The following is a 17,446-nucleotide window of genomic DNA, read 5'->3' as shown; positions in this document are numbered from 1 at the left end:
AGAAATAGTTTCCACAGATTATCTTTTCTATTTCACAGGGAAGATTGTTTAAATATTCAGGTAAACCAACAGGAACTGTAACCAAGGCAATGAAGGACAAGGGGATAACAAAGATGAGACTAGAGGTGAGAGTAGTAGCCTTGAGAAAAAAAGGAGTGTTTATAAAGGAATGGTACTGAAATAAGTGGAGCAACATCTAAGTGGGCAGGCTTAGTCAGGAAAGCTAGGGAAGTCACAGGCAAAAGGAAGATGCAATAAATGTTGAACAGAGTCAAGCAAGCCCTTACTAAATGGCCTGGGGAAGGCCCATGCAGGTTTTCACATTATTAAAGTGTTAAAATGAATTAATACTGCAACATGATAATGATGGACTCAGGAATTTCATGCATAGTATGAACATATTTCTCTAATAAACCTCCCCCCCACCTTAATCAGCAGAAATCTTCCTATCTTCAATTCTTCTCAATGATGTTTATTTACTATCACTGGGAACCTGGTACTATTTCTTGATTAAAGTCCTTAGGTTGGGAAGAAGGGGAGGAAAAGATGATATGGAAAGTGGAAAGTAGAAAAAGTCAAGATGGTAGAGTAAAAGGATGTAATGCAACTGAGCTTCAGTTCACAATTTTTCCAAACAGATTTATAAAATGTACCAGATTTAATCCTGATAGAGAAATCCAGAAAAAGTCACACTGAATAGTACTGAGTCCTTTGTCTGGTCTGGATTGGCCAGAGAGATAAAGACATTTGTAAAAACTGGGCCTGAAAACAGGGTAAAAGCAGAAGCACCCGACCCATGGGGAACTATAGCGGTATGATAGAGGCTGGCACTAAAGAAAAAGTGCCAGACTGAAGACTTTCTTTCCCTCTTTCCATACCAAAGGCCCAAGCCTCCTCCTTTGGGGGTACATCCCTCCCTTTTTTTTTTAAATAGTGGCCAAGGAACAGCTGGAAATCATTTAAAAAAAAAAAAGGAGGTTCCAGACACATATTGAGGAACCTCCAGACCCATACTAAGGAAATGCAATGAGGATGGGTACCAAATGGCAGCTTTGTTGCCTACTAGTCAGTCCTGTGGTGTTGCCTTCCTTAGGAAGGGAGGCCTTAGGAAGTATACTAAAAAAGGAGATTTAGAAGCCAGCAGTAGCAGTGGTGTGGCTCGGACCCCAAACTCACATGAGGGTCACTTCTACCATTAAGACCAAGCAGCAGAGAAATAGTCAAGGCAGGAAATCCAAACCAAAGGGGTACCCACAATTCTGCCACTTTGAACCATGTTCTCCAAAAGGCTGACAGAGGTATAGTCTATCAGAACTTAATGAGAACACAGACCCAAACCCTAGTCAGGAACTTGCAGAGGTCAGACCAGGGAAGAACCAATCAAATTTTGCTCTGGATCAGACCCCTTTTGGAGCACTGAAAGCTTGCAAATCTCTAGCCTATCCCTGAAATCCAGGAATAACAAACTACTAAATACTGCAAGAAAATAGCAACAGGGTCATTCCATACCTTCAAGCCTCTAGAATCAGGTCTCGGAAACTCTACATTACATTCTCCACCCTACTCAGTTTAACAAGATTTTGAAGGTCTGCATCAAACTCAAGATTTAATTATCTGAGAACATGGCCTTCAACAGACATGTGCAATAAAAGGAGCCCAGGCTGTCTGTCCTAAGTCAAGCTAAGTCCTCATTGGTACAGATGAGACACAGAAAAGTGATGTAAAAATGTCCATATAAGGCATGTCACTTCCTGCCTCTTGTTCTTTCCCTGGAGAGGCGACTCTGGCTGGCAGCATGCTAGGCATTCCGGTATCTTGGAAGTGGTGGCTGTTGTTGTTTGGGTTTTCGCAGTGAGTTTTAACCTTGACTTGATTCAGGTTCAGGCATCTCAGCTGAGCCCCTTTTTGGAGTTTAGGTTGATTCCTTCCTCCTTCACACTCCAAACCTTACTTGATAGATCTTCTAGAAATCCTTCACCCTTTCCTTCTCCCTTCTTCTTAATCCTCTCTATTATATCAATTAAATCACCATAAAATTTGGCAGCTGACTTGGGTATTTTATTATTTGGTTTTTTTTATTATGATTTTTTATAAATAAAATCCTTGGCAACCTAAATTAATTATACATTCAGTCTCAGCCATAATTTCACCCTTTACAGTTGATAAAAGATGGGAATTTGAAGGAGTGCCTATAAATTGGGGAATGGCTAAATGAGCTATAGTATATCAGTGATGGAATACAATTATGCTGAACTACAACCAACTTAATGAGCAACAACTATTCCAGAAGACTTATGAGTAGAAAATGAGACACTTTTCTCTTGTTCTCAATTTTGTAGGAGGAAGAAAGGGTTGTAAGGATAAACATTGGATCTTGGCTGATTAAAATAAATATATTTTTAAAAAGAAAAAAGAGTAAAGTAAACTGACTCTGTAATCATAGGACATGGATTCATATCCTGCTTCTGATGATTATTCCATGTGTGACCTGACAGTGGTTTTAAAATCTTTAATTCATTTTCTTGGAAAATCCTATGGTTAAAAATATTATAGTGGTTTTAGTTTGTTCTCAGATCAGATATGGTTACTTACAGATGCAAGCATGATGGAAAATGTGGACAAAAAGAATTATGAATTATAACTATTTCCTAAAGAAGTATAAATAAAGCAAGGAAGTAACCATAAAACAGAGGTCAAAGGTCTAGAATATATGTTGACCTTCATAAATTTGTCAGCCAAAGTCAAAAATGGTTTCAAATATAAATTTATTTGTAAAATTGCATGATAAATATAAGATTATGAAAAGCATTTTCTTGCAAGAAGTGATGGCAAGAGCTTGTCCTGAGTAGAATGGGCTTCTTCAGGATATATAGTTCTTTACTACAGGTCTTCAAACTGAGGCTAAACATGGCTACTTACCAGAGATGGTGAAAATGGGGACTGCGTTAATATCTCCATTGGTCCTACTGCAGGGGGCGGGGGAAGGGTAAGCAAACTATAGGCCAAGGGAATATATATGGCCTGCCAGGGAATGGTTTTTACATTTTTAAATACAAAACAAAAAAAATTTTTTTTAAAGATGTAAAAGCCATTTTTAGCTTGCTTGTCTTAATTACCACAGGTCTCTATATATAAAATTTCTTCCAACTTGGATATCTTGTAATCTAGGATCCAATTAGGCCCAGATAATTTAAAGAACATTTAAGAATGATACTAGGAGGACAAAAACAACAAGCAAAAAAAGAAAAAGAAAAATGGAAAAGACCTATCAAGTCTAATAAAACAATCTACTTTTCCATTAATAATTTAAGTGGAAAGCCAAACTTATATCTTAATGTGAGGTAATTTCTGCATCTCTGACTACCTATTTACTTTAAACATTAGTTTCTTGTTCCTTAAACAATTCATGAATTCTAAATCCATGCCTAATGACTTGATGATGTTTAGAAAATAGAATCTTTTCAGTTGTTTCTTTTTTATTCCAAATGTCACAGAAATCAAGAGAACAAATAATTAATATTAAAACAAACCTAAAGGGAACTCAAAAGCAAAGGATGGTTATATAAACATTCATATATAATTTATATATCTTTAAACAAATTATAAACAGTGGATAATCCACATTTATTGGACAGCTATTTTTCATTATCATTCTTGTTAAAATCTTGATTCATCATCTCTTTTCATGATAATTTACAAAAGCTCATATAAATCTATTTGTTAATGTCATCAAAAACCATTATGAAATCCTAAAAATTCTTATGGATACTTAAAAAAAGTTTCAAGAAACTTATTCTCAAAGCATTTCTTTGGAGATAATAAATTAATATTCCATTATTACAAAGGGGGATATTTTATTTAGGATTTGTGCATCCACATTCATTAAGAAATTGTTCTATAATTTTCTTTGTTTTTACTCTTCCTGGTTTAGTATTAGTACCATATTTTTTCCATATAAGTTTAGTAATACTCCTTCTTTACCTATTATTTCAAATAATTTATTTAACATTGGAATTAGATGAACTTTAAACATCTGATAGAATTCACTTGTGAATCCATCTGGTCCTAATGTTTTTTTTTCTAAAGAAGTTCATTGATCTATTCAATTTCTTTTTCTAAAATAGGTTATTTAGATAGTCTGTTTCCTCCTCTGACTGTCTAGGCAGTTTATATTTTTGTAATTATTTTTCCATTTCTCTTACATTGTTAAATTTTTTGGTATATAACTGAGCAAAAGAATTCCTAATAATTGCTTTAACTTATCTTCATTGGTAATAAGTTCACCTTTTCATTCTATTTCTGTTTTATGGGTGAATTCCTTCCATTCATGTTCAAAGTTATAATAACCAATTGTGTATTTCCCTCTATTTTCCCTCAGTTTATCCTTTTCTTCTCCTTGGGGACATATCTTTACTCATATGTTCAATTCTTCTATCCACTATCTTTACATTTGGCACCCCTTCTTAGAACCCTCTATTTTTTAAATTGGGCGTCAGAGGGAATGTGTAAATCGGGGAGGGGGAGCACCTATGACTGGATTGGTAGAGAATTTTTGATGAGGAAACTAATTCTTAAATTTCTTTTTTGTTGTTACATGCAGAAACAATTTTTGACAATTGTTCTCTGACATTTTAGGACGCAGATTTTCTCCTTTATGCCATTCTCCAAAAAGTAAATAAATTATGTCTGATATAGGTCATACCAGTGTTTTCATGCTATATTTATTTCCATACTCCTCATGCCAAAGACATTTATTACAACACACAATAAAAAAGTTCATAAAGAAAATAAAATAGAAGATGGTATGCTTTGATCTGCAAATGATACTCCAATAGTACATTTTTTGGCTGTGGATAGCATTTTATCATGGATCCCTTGTGGCTATTCCCAAGAGGGAACTTGCTTTACTAATAATATCTTAGTTCTTCAGAGATCATCACATAATATTTACAATACCATGTGTTAGACACACTCATGGTTCTGCTCATATCACTTTGCATTAGTTCATTAGTCTTTCTATTTTTCTAAATTCATCCTGTTTGTCATTTCTTATGGTGCAAAAGTATTTCATTATAAGCATATACCATAATTTGTCCATTCATTCTTCAAGTGATGGACAACCCCTCAGTTTCTAGTTCTTTGCCACTACAGAAAGAGCTGCTAAAAATATGTTTGCATGGGTAGGTTCTTTTCTCTTATCTCTGATCTCTTTGGGATACAGACCCAGTAGTGGTATTGCTGAGTCAAAGAGTATGCATAGAAACAAATTCTTTCAATGAATACTGTGATACTCTCACACAACCACTGTCCTGTTTTTAAAAGCATGACATAGAAAACACAAGTAAAACAAGCAAAAATGAATTTGGTTTCTACTTCATGGGATATTAAATCAGAATAAAGTACCTGAGGAAGAAATGAGGGAAAAACTAGAAACAGATGACTCTTTAGTACAAAGCCTATATGCCTTGATCTCAATTTTGTCCTGATCCTTGAAACCATTCCATACTATATCATATTTGTGATAATTTGGGGGAAAATATAAAGTAGATATTAAGGAAGTATGCCCAAACATCCATGGCATAGAACAACAAAATTGTTGCTAGAGGCAAATCTATACTTTATAGCTTGTGAAAAAAACAAAAAACATCAAAAGCAGGAATAAAGGCTTCTTTAAAATTATTTTGAAGTAAGGGAAAGAAGAAAAATCAAACATTAAGAAACCCCATCTCCTTGCTCGCCCTTCTCTACAACTCCAAATGATTTTTTGAAAATTTATTTTGATAAAAACATCACTGGCAAATCTTCAATCTGTTGTGATGCTGTATATGTTCCATATTCTTCTCTACCATGCACTAAACATAGCTGGGATGATAGTAATCATCACAGTATTATTAATGACAATCAGATTGTTTTCTATTGTTATTGAACTCACATTTATTAACAGTATTGTCTCCAGGCTACCTACATATATTTAAAGTGCTACAAAAAAAGAGGACCAATCGTATTCATTAGTATAAAAGTGTTCAAAGTAGTAAATAAGCTCTTCTTACCTGTTTGTCTTTTGGATTCTGACCTGTGGGATTCCTACCCTCTTTGCTTCCGTCCACTCCTCTGAGAACACTAATGAAATCTTTCTTGGTGACAGTTGACATCAACTTTGCACGTTTTCTCACAGAGCCTCCAACTTCTTTCATTTTTTCATCAACATTCTTCTGGTGCTTCCGAACAGCATTGAATAACTGCACCACACCCCTGCAAATTAGGTAATGTTCCCGCCCCACCCCCCCATTCTAATTAAGTAATAATAAAAAGAAATTATAATCAGAAAACTATACTGGGTGCATTAAAAAAAAATTCTAGCTACTATCTTTTCAAAGTCTAAGCAGGGGTGTTTGAAGAAAAATACTTAGTAATTTTGTAAACCTAAAAGTGCTGAACTATTATTCCAAGGAAAAATGACAAAGAAATTCCTCTATTAAAAGGTGTTTCTGAGGGACATGAATAGGCAATTTTCAGATAAAGAAATCAAAACTATTAAAAAGCACATGAAAAAGTGTTCTAAATCTCTTATAATCAGAGAGATGCAAATCAAAACAACTCTTGAGGTATCACCTCACACCTAGCAGATTGGCTAACATGAAAGCAAAGGAGAATAATAAATGTTGGAGGTGATGTGGCAAAATTGGGACATTAATGCATTGCTGGTAGAGTTGATATTGATCCAACCATTCTTGAAAGCAATTTGGAACTATGCCCAAAGAGTACCATATCACAGCTGGGTTTGTACCCCAAAGAGATAATAAGGAAAAAGACTTGTACAAGAACATTCATAGCTGCACTCTTTGTGGTGCAAAAAAAAAGGAAAATGAGGGGATGTCTTTCAATTGGGGAATAGCTGAAAAAATTGTGGTATATGTTGGTGATGGAATACTATTGTGCTCAAAAGAATAATAAAGTGGAGGAATTCCATGTGAACTAGAACGACCTCCAGGAATTGATGCAGAGCGAGAGGAGCAGAACCAGGGGAACATTGTACAGAGACTGATACACTGTGGTACAATGGAATGTAATGGACTTCTCCATTAGTGGCAATGCAGTAATCCAGAACAACTTGTAGGGATTTATAAGAAAGAAAAATTGTGGGAGTAGAAACACAAAAGAAAAACAACTGCTTGATTACATGGGTTGAAGGAGATATGATTGGGGAAGTAGACTAAATGATCATCAACAATATGGAAATAGGTTCTGATCAAGGACACATGTAAAACCCAGTGGAATTGCATGTCGGCTATGGGATGGGGTAGAGGGAAAGAGTATGGTTCTTGTAACCAAGGAAAAATGTTCTAAATTAACTAATTAAATAAAATTTTCAAAATAAAAAAAATAAGTAGTATTAGGGGAACCATTTCAAGGGAAATATAAAAAATGCTAAAAGGTAAAGAAGTGTTTATGTGAGTAATATTAAGCAAATTATATATTCTTGTCTAAACCCTTAATATTTTCATGATATAAGAAAATTTTGGTTAAATCTAGTACTAAATAAATACTTAGGAATAAATCATTTAACTCCTAGTAGTCACTTGTTCAGAGTTAAAATTAATTAGAAACACGTTATTTGCCCTAATTTCTATATATCTATTTTAAAAAGCAAAAAAAAAATTTCTCACCTTGTAGCAATTCTCTGTAGATTTCTTTCTATTTCTTTGTCTTTGACAACATCTGGCTTCACTCTGCACATCATCTCCCACTCCCGCTTCTTATCAAGCTGTGTTATAAATATTGTTATGTGAAAGAACATTAGACATTTTTGAAAGTATAGCATACTTTGATATGATACTCTGAAAAGGGACAAAGGTAATAAATCACTTTGGCTCAGTTTGTTGTTGGGGTTTTAAAAAACTGCATTTTTAGGAGTTCAGCTCACAGGGCCTGTGGTTAGCATTCAGCTGTGTCATACAAAGACCCCAAGTGAGTTTCTGTCAGGGCCTTTGCTTCTTTGGATAGCAGGATCCTGGAGAACTGCCAGTATATTCAGCCATGCAAGGCTGAGTAGGGTGTGAGCTAAGTACCCACATCAACTCAGCAGCCTTCTGAATGATTTGGGAACAGGACAGATAGGCCTACTGGAAGATCAAAGGCTATATATTCTTTTCTCAAAATTTTAAAACAACATAATCAAGAATATGTACAGAAAGGACTTAGGGTAGGGGTCCTTTAACCTATTACATGAGTTGGCTTAGCTCTCTACTTCTCCTACTTTGATAGTTGAATTTTAATATCATTGGTTTCCTTTATAATCCTACGTTAAAGCGTTATTTTGAAGAGTCCATAGTATTCACCAAACTACCTAAGAAGTTCATAACATAATTAATGAATAAGAACCTTAGCCTAGATATTTATCAAAATTCAACATTATAAGTACTTAACAACATTGAAAACTTAAGTTATCTGTTACTTCTTTGACTTAGAAGTTCCTGTCAACAATTAAAATTACACTCTATCCATGCCTACTCAACATATGGGACTTCTGTCCTTTAAGTTTATCACAGGGAGGTCCTTCAATGGTCCAGAGACCTCTATTAATTCATTTTGACATTACAAAGGTACCAATGGAAATTTCTGATTGTCAGCTGTCCTCTCATGAAAGAGGAAAGTCAATCTTCTCTTCCTATCATACATTTCCCTAATGATGTTGTTTTTGTTCCTTTTCTTTGTTTCAGCCTGCTCACCTCTCCATCGTCCTGTGTAAACCTACCAAATTCTATGCATTACTGTCATATAGCAGGAACAGCTAGAATACTGCTATTAAACAGATGGGATCTTGTTTCCATGGAAATTTGGGTTCAGCAAAGGACTTTGCAATTTCCCAAAGGCAACTGAGCCTTCTGATCAACTCTGGCTCCACTTTGTAGCCCATCTATACTGTCAGTCATATATATACATATATACATATACATGGATCAAGCTCTATTATAAGTTGAGCATCCAAATATGTGATATGGGCAATAAAATAACAAAAATTCTTCATCCACTAGGCCTTTTTTTATGTGGATTGTGAGGCCCAATTCTTTTGAACAGTTTCCTATTTCTTGCAGGAAAACAGTATTCCACTTGATGTAACCAGCATAAGGTTATTCACAAATAGGAGATAATCCTTTTCAACTATGATTCTGCACTACACCTCCCTATCTGCCTGACCTTTCTGAAGTAATGCACACCAATGCTGCTACTTCTCAAGAAAAAAAAATTTCAATTTGTGCCTTAAAAAGGAGATTAAAAAACTGTAGGTGTCAAAAATAAAATGTCTTTCAAATGAGTAAAATTCTGTAAACTTGAGATACTTTACATTTAATAATTAAGCTATATTACATTTAAAAAGTTAAGACACTCTTCACAAATGAAACTAAGAAAAACAGAAAACCCTTTTAGGTTTCTTCAACCTGTCCCCAATTTTGGAAACCTATTCTTTTATTTCCATGATGAGAATAAACACATTTTTTAGATTAATACAAAGCACATGGTAAAAGCAGAGTTGTCCCTCACTCCTTTAACCTAGAAAACTTTCAGGTTGTTCTCACCCTCAATGGGATTTGAAATAATGATGGATTTTGATAAACAAAACAAAGGAACCATCCTGATGTTCTTCCAGCTGACGTGCAAGAAGAAATTCAAAGTCTATTCCCATCAGCAAGAATATAAAAGCAAAATTTGTTAAAAAAAAAAAAAAGCTACAGAGAAGACAATGAGAATAACAAATTCAGATGGAAAATTTCTGCCACTCACACAATCTTAAATAACAGCAATCAGTATTATGAACAAAATATGGCCAAGGGCCTGATGCTTTACTGTGGTATGGAGGTCCTGAGTGAGTTGTGAGCTTTCTAGTTTTTTTTTGCCTTTAAAATATACAGCTTTTTATATTACCATAAGGGACTCCACAAAATTCCAATGCAATTGTACAAAGCTGCCTTTCCCCAACATAAAGCTAGTAGCATCTTTTGGAAAATAACATTTTACATAGTCAACTTTCATATCAAGTATGAAAGAGATTTTAAAAAACCTTCATAAAACTACAGTGTATTTATAATAGCCACCAGAATATAAATTCATGAGTTTATGACCTAGTATTGGCCTCTGATCAAAGAACTACATTTTTTTAACCTACTGGCATTGATGTTATGAAAGGCAGACTCTGTTCAAATTTATCTAGCAGTGAACAAGTCAAGTTTACAAAATTGCAAGCCACCTCTGATTTGTGGTACCCCACATATTAATTTTACAAAATACATTTTTAATTTAGAAAGTACCAACCTGCTTATTCCTTAGAATACACAGTGTGTTCAAAAGGTCATTTCAAAATTGAGTTCAGGAAACACATGCACAGTTCAATGAATAATTTATTTATTGGCAGGTATAAAAATTTTAGTTCTAAACTAAATTTTAGTTCATTTATACATTTATAAACTTAAAACTGATAAATGTCAAGTTTCCTTAGGGTTTAATTTTTTGAATCTTGAAGATAATTAAAGAAATCAACATAATCAATACAGTAGTTTAGTTATGTTCAAAATTGTGTTCAATAAATAATAAAAAAACTATAATGTTCACTGGAAAAACACTGCAAGAATTACTTGGGCATTGATAAGAAATATAGACCAAATTTAATCTACAAGATATCTGTAAGACCTACCTGTTTTCTTTTCTCCAGTCTCTCTTGTTTTTCTTTCTCTTTTTCCTTCTCCAGCTCTTTGTTTTTAATGAGAATAGTAGGTTTACTTTTAGGAGTTTTTTTGTTAAGAATTTTAGCCATGGCGTCTGCCCAACCAGCATTAGTCCCAACATTGGATTCTGTTGCACTTTCATTTTCTTTGTCATAAGCTATAGTATCATCTTCGTTATCACCTTCAATTGCTTCATCAGAAGAAAAATTGTCTTTGGAAACTCCCCAGCTTGCTACAGAACCTTAAAAGAGAAGAAAACATACTAAACATTGATGTCCTATATGAAGATTCACAGAATGTAGCCTATGATGAAAAAAAATGGAAGTAGACAGTTTGAGTTCAAGGTCAGGAGTCCCTCAGTAGATGCAGTCAGTCTTTGTAGCTTAGTTACTCTCTTTGAAGTTGTCCTGCAGAGATACTCAGTAGTAATAGTTGAAAATGATAAAGTACAGTTGGCAAAAGTGAGATATTATATTTCTTAGATGAAGATACTGCATTTCTGACCAGAAAATGAAAATACTTTCAAGGAAACACATTTTTCCAGGTATGTTTGAATTTGCCAGTTTATACTGTGCTATTCTCATCATGTTTGTAAAAATGGAGGTAGTCACATACTTTTGAACTTATTATTTATTGCTCTGTAATTGGTATAAACTTCAAGGGCTTAGTGAAATAGTAAAAAAAACAACAACAACTTCAGTTCCTGCCCTTAAGGAGGTTTTGGCCTGGTAGGGAGATACATATAAAACAAATAAGTGGCAAACACTTAGGATGAGCATAAAGTATTCTGAGATCAGATGATGAAGAAACTGCTCCCAGCTGAGAAACATTCTACTTTTGCTTATATTTGTTTAAAAATGTTAATCTAAAATGGAATCTGATTACACTGTTTAACGTTTTGGTCATCATCTTATAGCTAAAAAGATTGGTATAAATGGAAAGTAAGCCAGGCTCTTGCACAGAGACTGTTCAACATCTCAAACCCAAGACAGTAAGCCCCCCACGGGGCCCCCTTTAAAACAGAAAGAATATCTAAAAAACCTTTCAACAAAGGTTTCTCTGTGCTATTACTCTGAATATCCTACAAGAATACTACTTAACTTTTGGTTTCAGAAAGTCTTTCAATTATGCTTTACTTTCCACTGTGCTAAATTATGGCCAACTTACTAAAGGAGACACAAAATGATATTTCATATTTCTTGGGAGGAAGTAGAACTCCTGGACTTGAGCCAAAATACCTGCCATTTACAAGCTGTTTGAGAATGGGAGAGAAAGGATCAAGAGATGATTTCTAAAGTCAATTTCAAGTTCTTCTATGATTGAGTGTAGGGTTCACATCACCTAAGTATAAAAATCTACAGCATCTCACTGATCCAAATTTTCATCATCTATAATAAAATGGTGATGCAAAGTTAGTAGTTTATGCTAAAAGTATATAAATGTATTAGCAGTAATTACAAACATGTTAATGATAAATATAGTGATTCCTAGAAAGTAAAAAGATAGTAAATCTCACTCATGCTGATTTTGTTCGTAAGTTCTGGAATAAAAATATTCATTTATTACTTTTAGGGAACTTTTTCACATCATGCAGTATCCAATATAATAAAAAAAAGTTTTAGCCATTGCTTACAAGTGCTAATAAATCTCACAATTCATGCTTCAAAATTGTAATGAATCTGTTATTCCATCCATTCCCTCCAAAGTTGCAAAAACTTTGTGTGTGACTCTTATCAAGGATTCATGAATCTTCCATAGAATATCTGACATTCCTCCATATTTTTTTACATTTTCATCTATAAACCACCAATCAAATTACATCAGCAGTCTATATCCTTTTCCAATTTCCCCCTCTCATTTATATCATTTACTACTATTTTTTGCACATGGATCATTACTGAAAATGTATTTTGGTCAATATTTGCTGCTGCCATTCTAATTTTTCAGTGTTGGTATTATTTCTAAGATATGCAACAAAGAGAACATTATTGCGAAAAAGATGGGTGTTGTTTCCTTCCACTGGGTAGCAGTTGGGTATTACTGAAAAGATAGTGCAATTTCCCAAGTCAATCCAGCATGACCACCCCCTTCATATCATTCAATTTGGGGCCAATTAAGGCCAAGTATAGCCCTTTCACAAAGGTACACCTCAATGGACTGACTCGAAAACTATATGTCATATATCCTGGAAAATAAGCATTTTTTTTACTACACTTAAGTTTTTCCCATAGAGATCACTAGTCTAATGTCTTTTTTATAATTGTGAATCTCACTAAAGAAGCCCTGAAATATTTTGAGGCTTGATGCAATCAACACATATCACCTTTGAACAGGTATATGCTGAGGACTTCGTCCTCCACAGCGGGACATGACTGTCAAGAACCTTGAATGAGAATGTCATGTTACATGACATCAACTCATACATTTGGGGAATATACATCTCTCTGCTTATTACAGTGGCAAACAATAATATACCAAAAGAGAGCTGGAAGGTGTTGGACTCAGTAAGCACTAAATATCTCAAAGCATGAATCTGACTTTATCTTAATAGACAAGAAAGAACTTGCTACTGATGTGGGAGTCATATCAGAATTAGCTGTCTAAAGGCAAAACACTATTAATTGGTAAAAAGCAACAGTCAAAATCAGCATCAAGTTAGAAGAAAGAACAAGGGTGAGAAGCAGCCACTGAGCAACTGCAACAACTTCAATCTGACTTCTGCAAAGGAAATGAAGGATTCTTTAGGGTTTGTTTCATGGGATTTTGCGAAAAATTCATTATCTAAAGGGAAGCCTACTAGTGAAAACTTTTTTACAATGACTCAATTCACACATACATATGAAATTCAAAGTTTCTTTTTTTATACTGTGCACTTATGGATGTGAAGGACATAATCTGCAACTTAAGTATAAATATGAGGCTTACTAATTTGGTAATATTTATTTCCTACAGTTAGGGAGAATGTTTTCAAGAAAAGAGATAATAAAAATATAAAGAGGTTTTTTTTGCCTCTTTATCAGCAAGATCAAGTGATCCATGAAGAGATTGGGTCTATTATTTAAGGTATAGTGCCCGAAAGCAAAAAATCTCTGACAAATAACTTCTGGCAAAAAAAAAGTTAAACTACAACACTGACACCTAGTGTTTCATCCTGATCAATTCACAAATGGACTCCAATAAAACTAGTCTTTTCATAATGCAAAAGCTGCTAAATATGTAATGTCACCAAGTGCTTAATTATCCTTTTCCCCCATTCCCCATCTCCTTTTCCTCTTCCAAACAAAGGCTAAAAGCATACCACCCCCATTTGTTTGCATATTATACCCCAAAAATTGTTTTCTCAATAGATGTGATGATGATAGTAACAACAGTTAACAATTATATAATGTTTAACATGTTCCAGACACTGTGCTAAGAACTTGATAATATTATTTCATTTGATCCTCAGCATAATCCTGGGATGCTACTATATTATTTTTCCAATTTTAGTAAGGAAACAGGCAAACAGAAGTTAAAGTGACTTGTCCAGGGCCCCATATCTACTGTCTGTAGCTGAATTTGGAGTCTTCCTGACTTCAAACCTTGTACTCTTTGCCTTGTGCCACATAGCTGTCCAATATATCAATAATTCTAAAATAAAATCATACTCTGAGGTTATAAAGTTAGAAAGGTATCAAGTACAGGCCTAGAAAAAGAAATGTCAGTCATCTAATGGCCAGTATAGTTATATTTGGAGAAGTCACCAACCAAAAGTTGAAAACCTATAACTGATTTTTTCTACCCCAGCAACTCAGTCTATAAAGACATAGAAGGTTTACAATTTGTTAGTAAATAGTGTGAAGATTAAATTTAACTCTCCCCTGATTGTGAAGATTAAATTGTAACCCCTACCCATTTTTAGATTTTAATCATCAAAGGTGTAAACACCCTATTCACACTTGAGTGGGGGAGGTCTGTGACCCACTTGTGCAATAGTGGGTGACGAATCTGAATTAAACTGACTACCCCTGGGCAGTCCTAAAGCAAAGCTTCAACTGTGATTGGTAGATGTAAAGTTGGGGGAAGGCACAGGAAGTGACACAAAAGAAAGTGTTTTTAAAAGGAAGTTACAACTTCCTGTGAAGAGAGAATTGTCTAAGATTCATGAGAGAATCCTCTGAGATCTTCAGCTGAAGAATCTGCTAACTGGACATGAGACCCTGTACCTGGTGAGGATGTTCTTAAATCTCTTCCTTTGGACTGACATATGGTGAGTGAAAAGAGTTCAGCTACAAGGGCCAAGGCCTCTCTGGTTAAGGAGTAACCTGCCTGGTTTGAGTTAGGGGTCAGAGTAAATTACTTAGTGCTTAGGCTAGATATCTTACCCTATCCTCTCTCGGATTTCCTACTTCATTCTTCCTATATTTTGTAAATAAATTGTAAATAAATCTTTTTGGAATAAATTAAATTCCTGGCGACCCTATATTTAAATATAATCCAGTCCAATCTTTTTATAAACTCCTTTTTCACCCTTACTTACTTACACTCTTAAATAAGAAATCATAGATCTTTGAAATATTTCAGTATTTTCAAAAGTCCACTTTCTAATTCCATTGCCCCATACTCTAATGTATACAATAACTAATCTATCATTTAGTCACATACTACTTTGTATATAAACTCTAGGTGTATTTCAAATGAGGAGGAGGCTAGGGAGTCAAAGAAGAGGGAGGTTCTAAATTAGAAAATGCTTATCTTATAACTTAAGCTCACTTCTCAATTTGTTACACCTAGACTCTGAGCAATACTGTAAATAGGAAAAATAAAAACTGAAGAGTTTATGCTTTGTTTTTTGTTTGTTTAATGAGGAAAGTTCCCCACAGCCCTGCCTTTAATTTATTTGGGTGCTGAGGAAAATTTTAAGCTCCTTCTGGAATGAATAGCAAGGGGAAGGAGAGAGAAAAATAGATCCAAATAAATGATCAGAGGGGAAGACATTAAAATTTTCTCGATAGAGAAAACAATTCAGAAAGAAACATAATGTTTCATTCTACTTTTCTCTGAAATTATATCATTATATCTGAAATTATAACATCTTCATTGAAATGCAAAGAGTCAGATGAGAAACTATCTAAACTAAGATTAAATATTTTGTTAGTTTATATAACTGCGTAAATATCAGTTTTACAAGTTGTTTACTTAACCATAGTTTTGAATAACTAAACTAGAAAAACTAAACATAAAGACCTTCTACTGTACACTAAGAACCAGATTTCAAAGAAAATCAAATGTTTGGAAAAGACCTTAGAGGTCAATGAATTCAATCCATACCTAATCAGAAATCCCTTCTATAATACCCCCAATTAAGTGATAACCAACATCTACTCAATGATCTTTGGTTAAATGACCTCCCAATGTAGCCCATTCTACTTTTGGATAGCTCTATAAAGAGTTTTTTTCTTTATATGAGCCAAAAATCTGCTTCTCTTTAACTTTTTTACTGTTTGCTCACTTCTCTGAACTCTGGGGCCAAACATAACAAGTTTAATCTTTCATTCAAGTGACAGCCCTTAAAATATTTAAAACAGAAATGATACTGTGTAACAGTGGAAAGGCTACATGGATTCGGATTTGAATGCTACTATTTAAAACCCCTATGTGTCTTGGGTGGCTTAACTAGAGTCAGTGCTTCAATTTATTAATTTGTAAAGGGAGGTAGTCTATACTACCTCCACATTCACTTCTAGCTCTAAATTTGAATGTACATACTCTCTAACTCAGTATTACTTTAGGTTTATACCTCAAATAAGTCCAAATGAAAGGGAAAGGGCTCTCATCTATAATGATATCTATAGCAGTAATTTTTATTGTAGCAGAAAAATGGGAAAAAGAAAATGAGTCCCCATTAATTGAAAAATGGGTAAATAACTTGAAACACTGGAATGTAATATATGTGTCATAAGAAACAACAAATATAAAAAGTTAGGAATATTTGTATAAACTAATGCAGAGTGAGGTGAGTAAAATCAATTATGTAATAATTGTATGTACAAATTGTATGTACAAATATGTAATAATTAAAAAAAATAATGTAAAGGAAAACAAATCTTGACCAAAAAACAAAACAAAAAACCAAACTTTTTAAAAGTTCAGAGCACATAAACAGAGAAATTTTGACAGTGCATGGATTCATATGCAACCCTTTTTTTATTCTTTCTATATTACTATCAAAGTTAACCAAAAAAAGATAATTCAATTATTAAAACAGATCCTTTATCCTACTTAATCCTATCTTAATCCCCCCAAAAGATCACAGACAATAAGAGCGGTACTATAGGACCAGAAAAGAGTAAAGGGGCTCCAGGTATCTCCCCCAAATTAAATAAACGCATGACAGAGATTGAGATCACTAACAGCTAAGGGAATCAGAAAAACTTTCATGGAAATGGTGGAACAAGAGCAGCCCTTTGAAGGACATAAAGGATTCTAAAAGGCAAAGGTGAAGTTGTGCACTCTAAGCCCCCGGAAAGGAGATGGCCCATCCTGCACGATGAGCAAAAATGATCAGTTTTGTCAGAACACAAAGTCAGGAAGTGGAATAATGGGTAACATGGTAAAAATGAAAAATGGGGCTCAGTCATAAAGGACTTTAGAAGCCAAACAGAGTTGTTTATATTTGATGGTAAAGACCAAAAGGAGCCACTCTGTTTGCTGAGGAAGGGAGTGACTTTGGTCAGACCTACACT

The 17,446-nt window shown here is 34.2% G+C and overlaps 1 protein-coding gene across 1 annotated transcript in view; it reads right to left on the bottom strand.

Moving 5' to 3' along the window:
- RRP15 (ribosomal RNA processing 15 homolog) overlaps positions 1–17,446 on the bottom strand; it is a 43,385-nt gene that overhangs the window by 7,669 nt on the left and 18,270 nt on the right. Inside the window, exons 2-4 of the mRNA XM_007481413.3 lie at positions 10,691–10,962; positions 7,668–7,765; positions 6,051–6,252 (exon numbers count right to left, since the gene is read on the bottom strand). Of these exons, the coding sequence (XP_007481475.1) occupies positions 6,051–6,252; positions 7,668–7,765; positions 10,691–10,962 (572 nt within the window). The remainder of the gene's footprint in view (positions 1–6,050; positions 6,253–7,667; positions 7,766–10,690; positions 10,963–17,446) is intronic.

The sequence above is a fragment of the Monodelphis domestica genome, chromosome 2 (genome assembly GCF_027887165.1).
Source record: "Monodelphis domestica isolate mMonDom1 chromosome 2, mMonDom1.pri, whole genome shotgun sequence".
Taxonomy (NCBI): domain Eukaryota; kingdom Metazoa; phylum Chordata; class Mammalia; order Didelphimorphia; family Didelphidae; genus Monodelphis; species Monodelphis domestica.
This window is presented reverse-complemented; position numbering and strand designations above follow the sequence as displayed.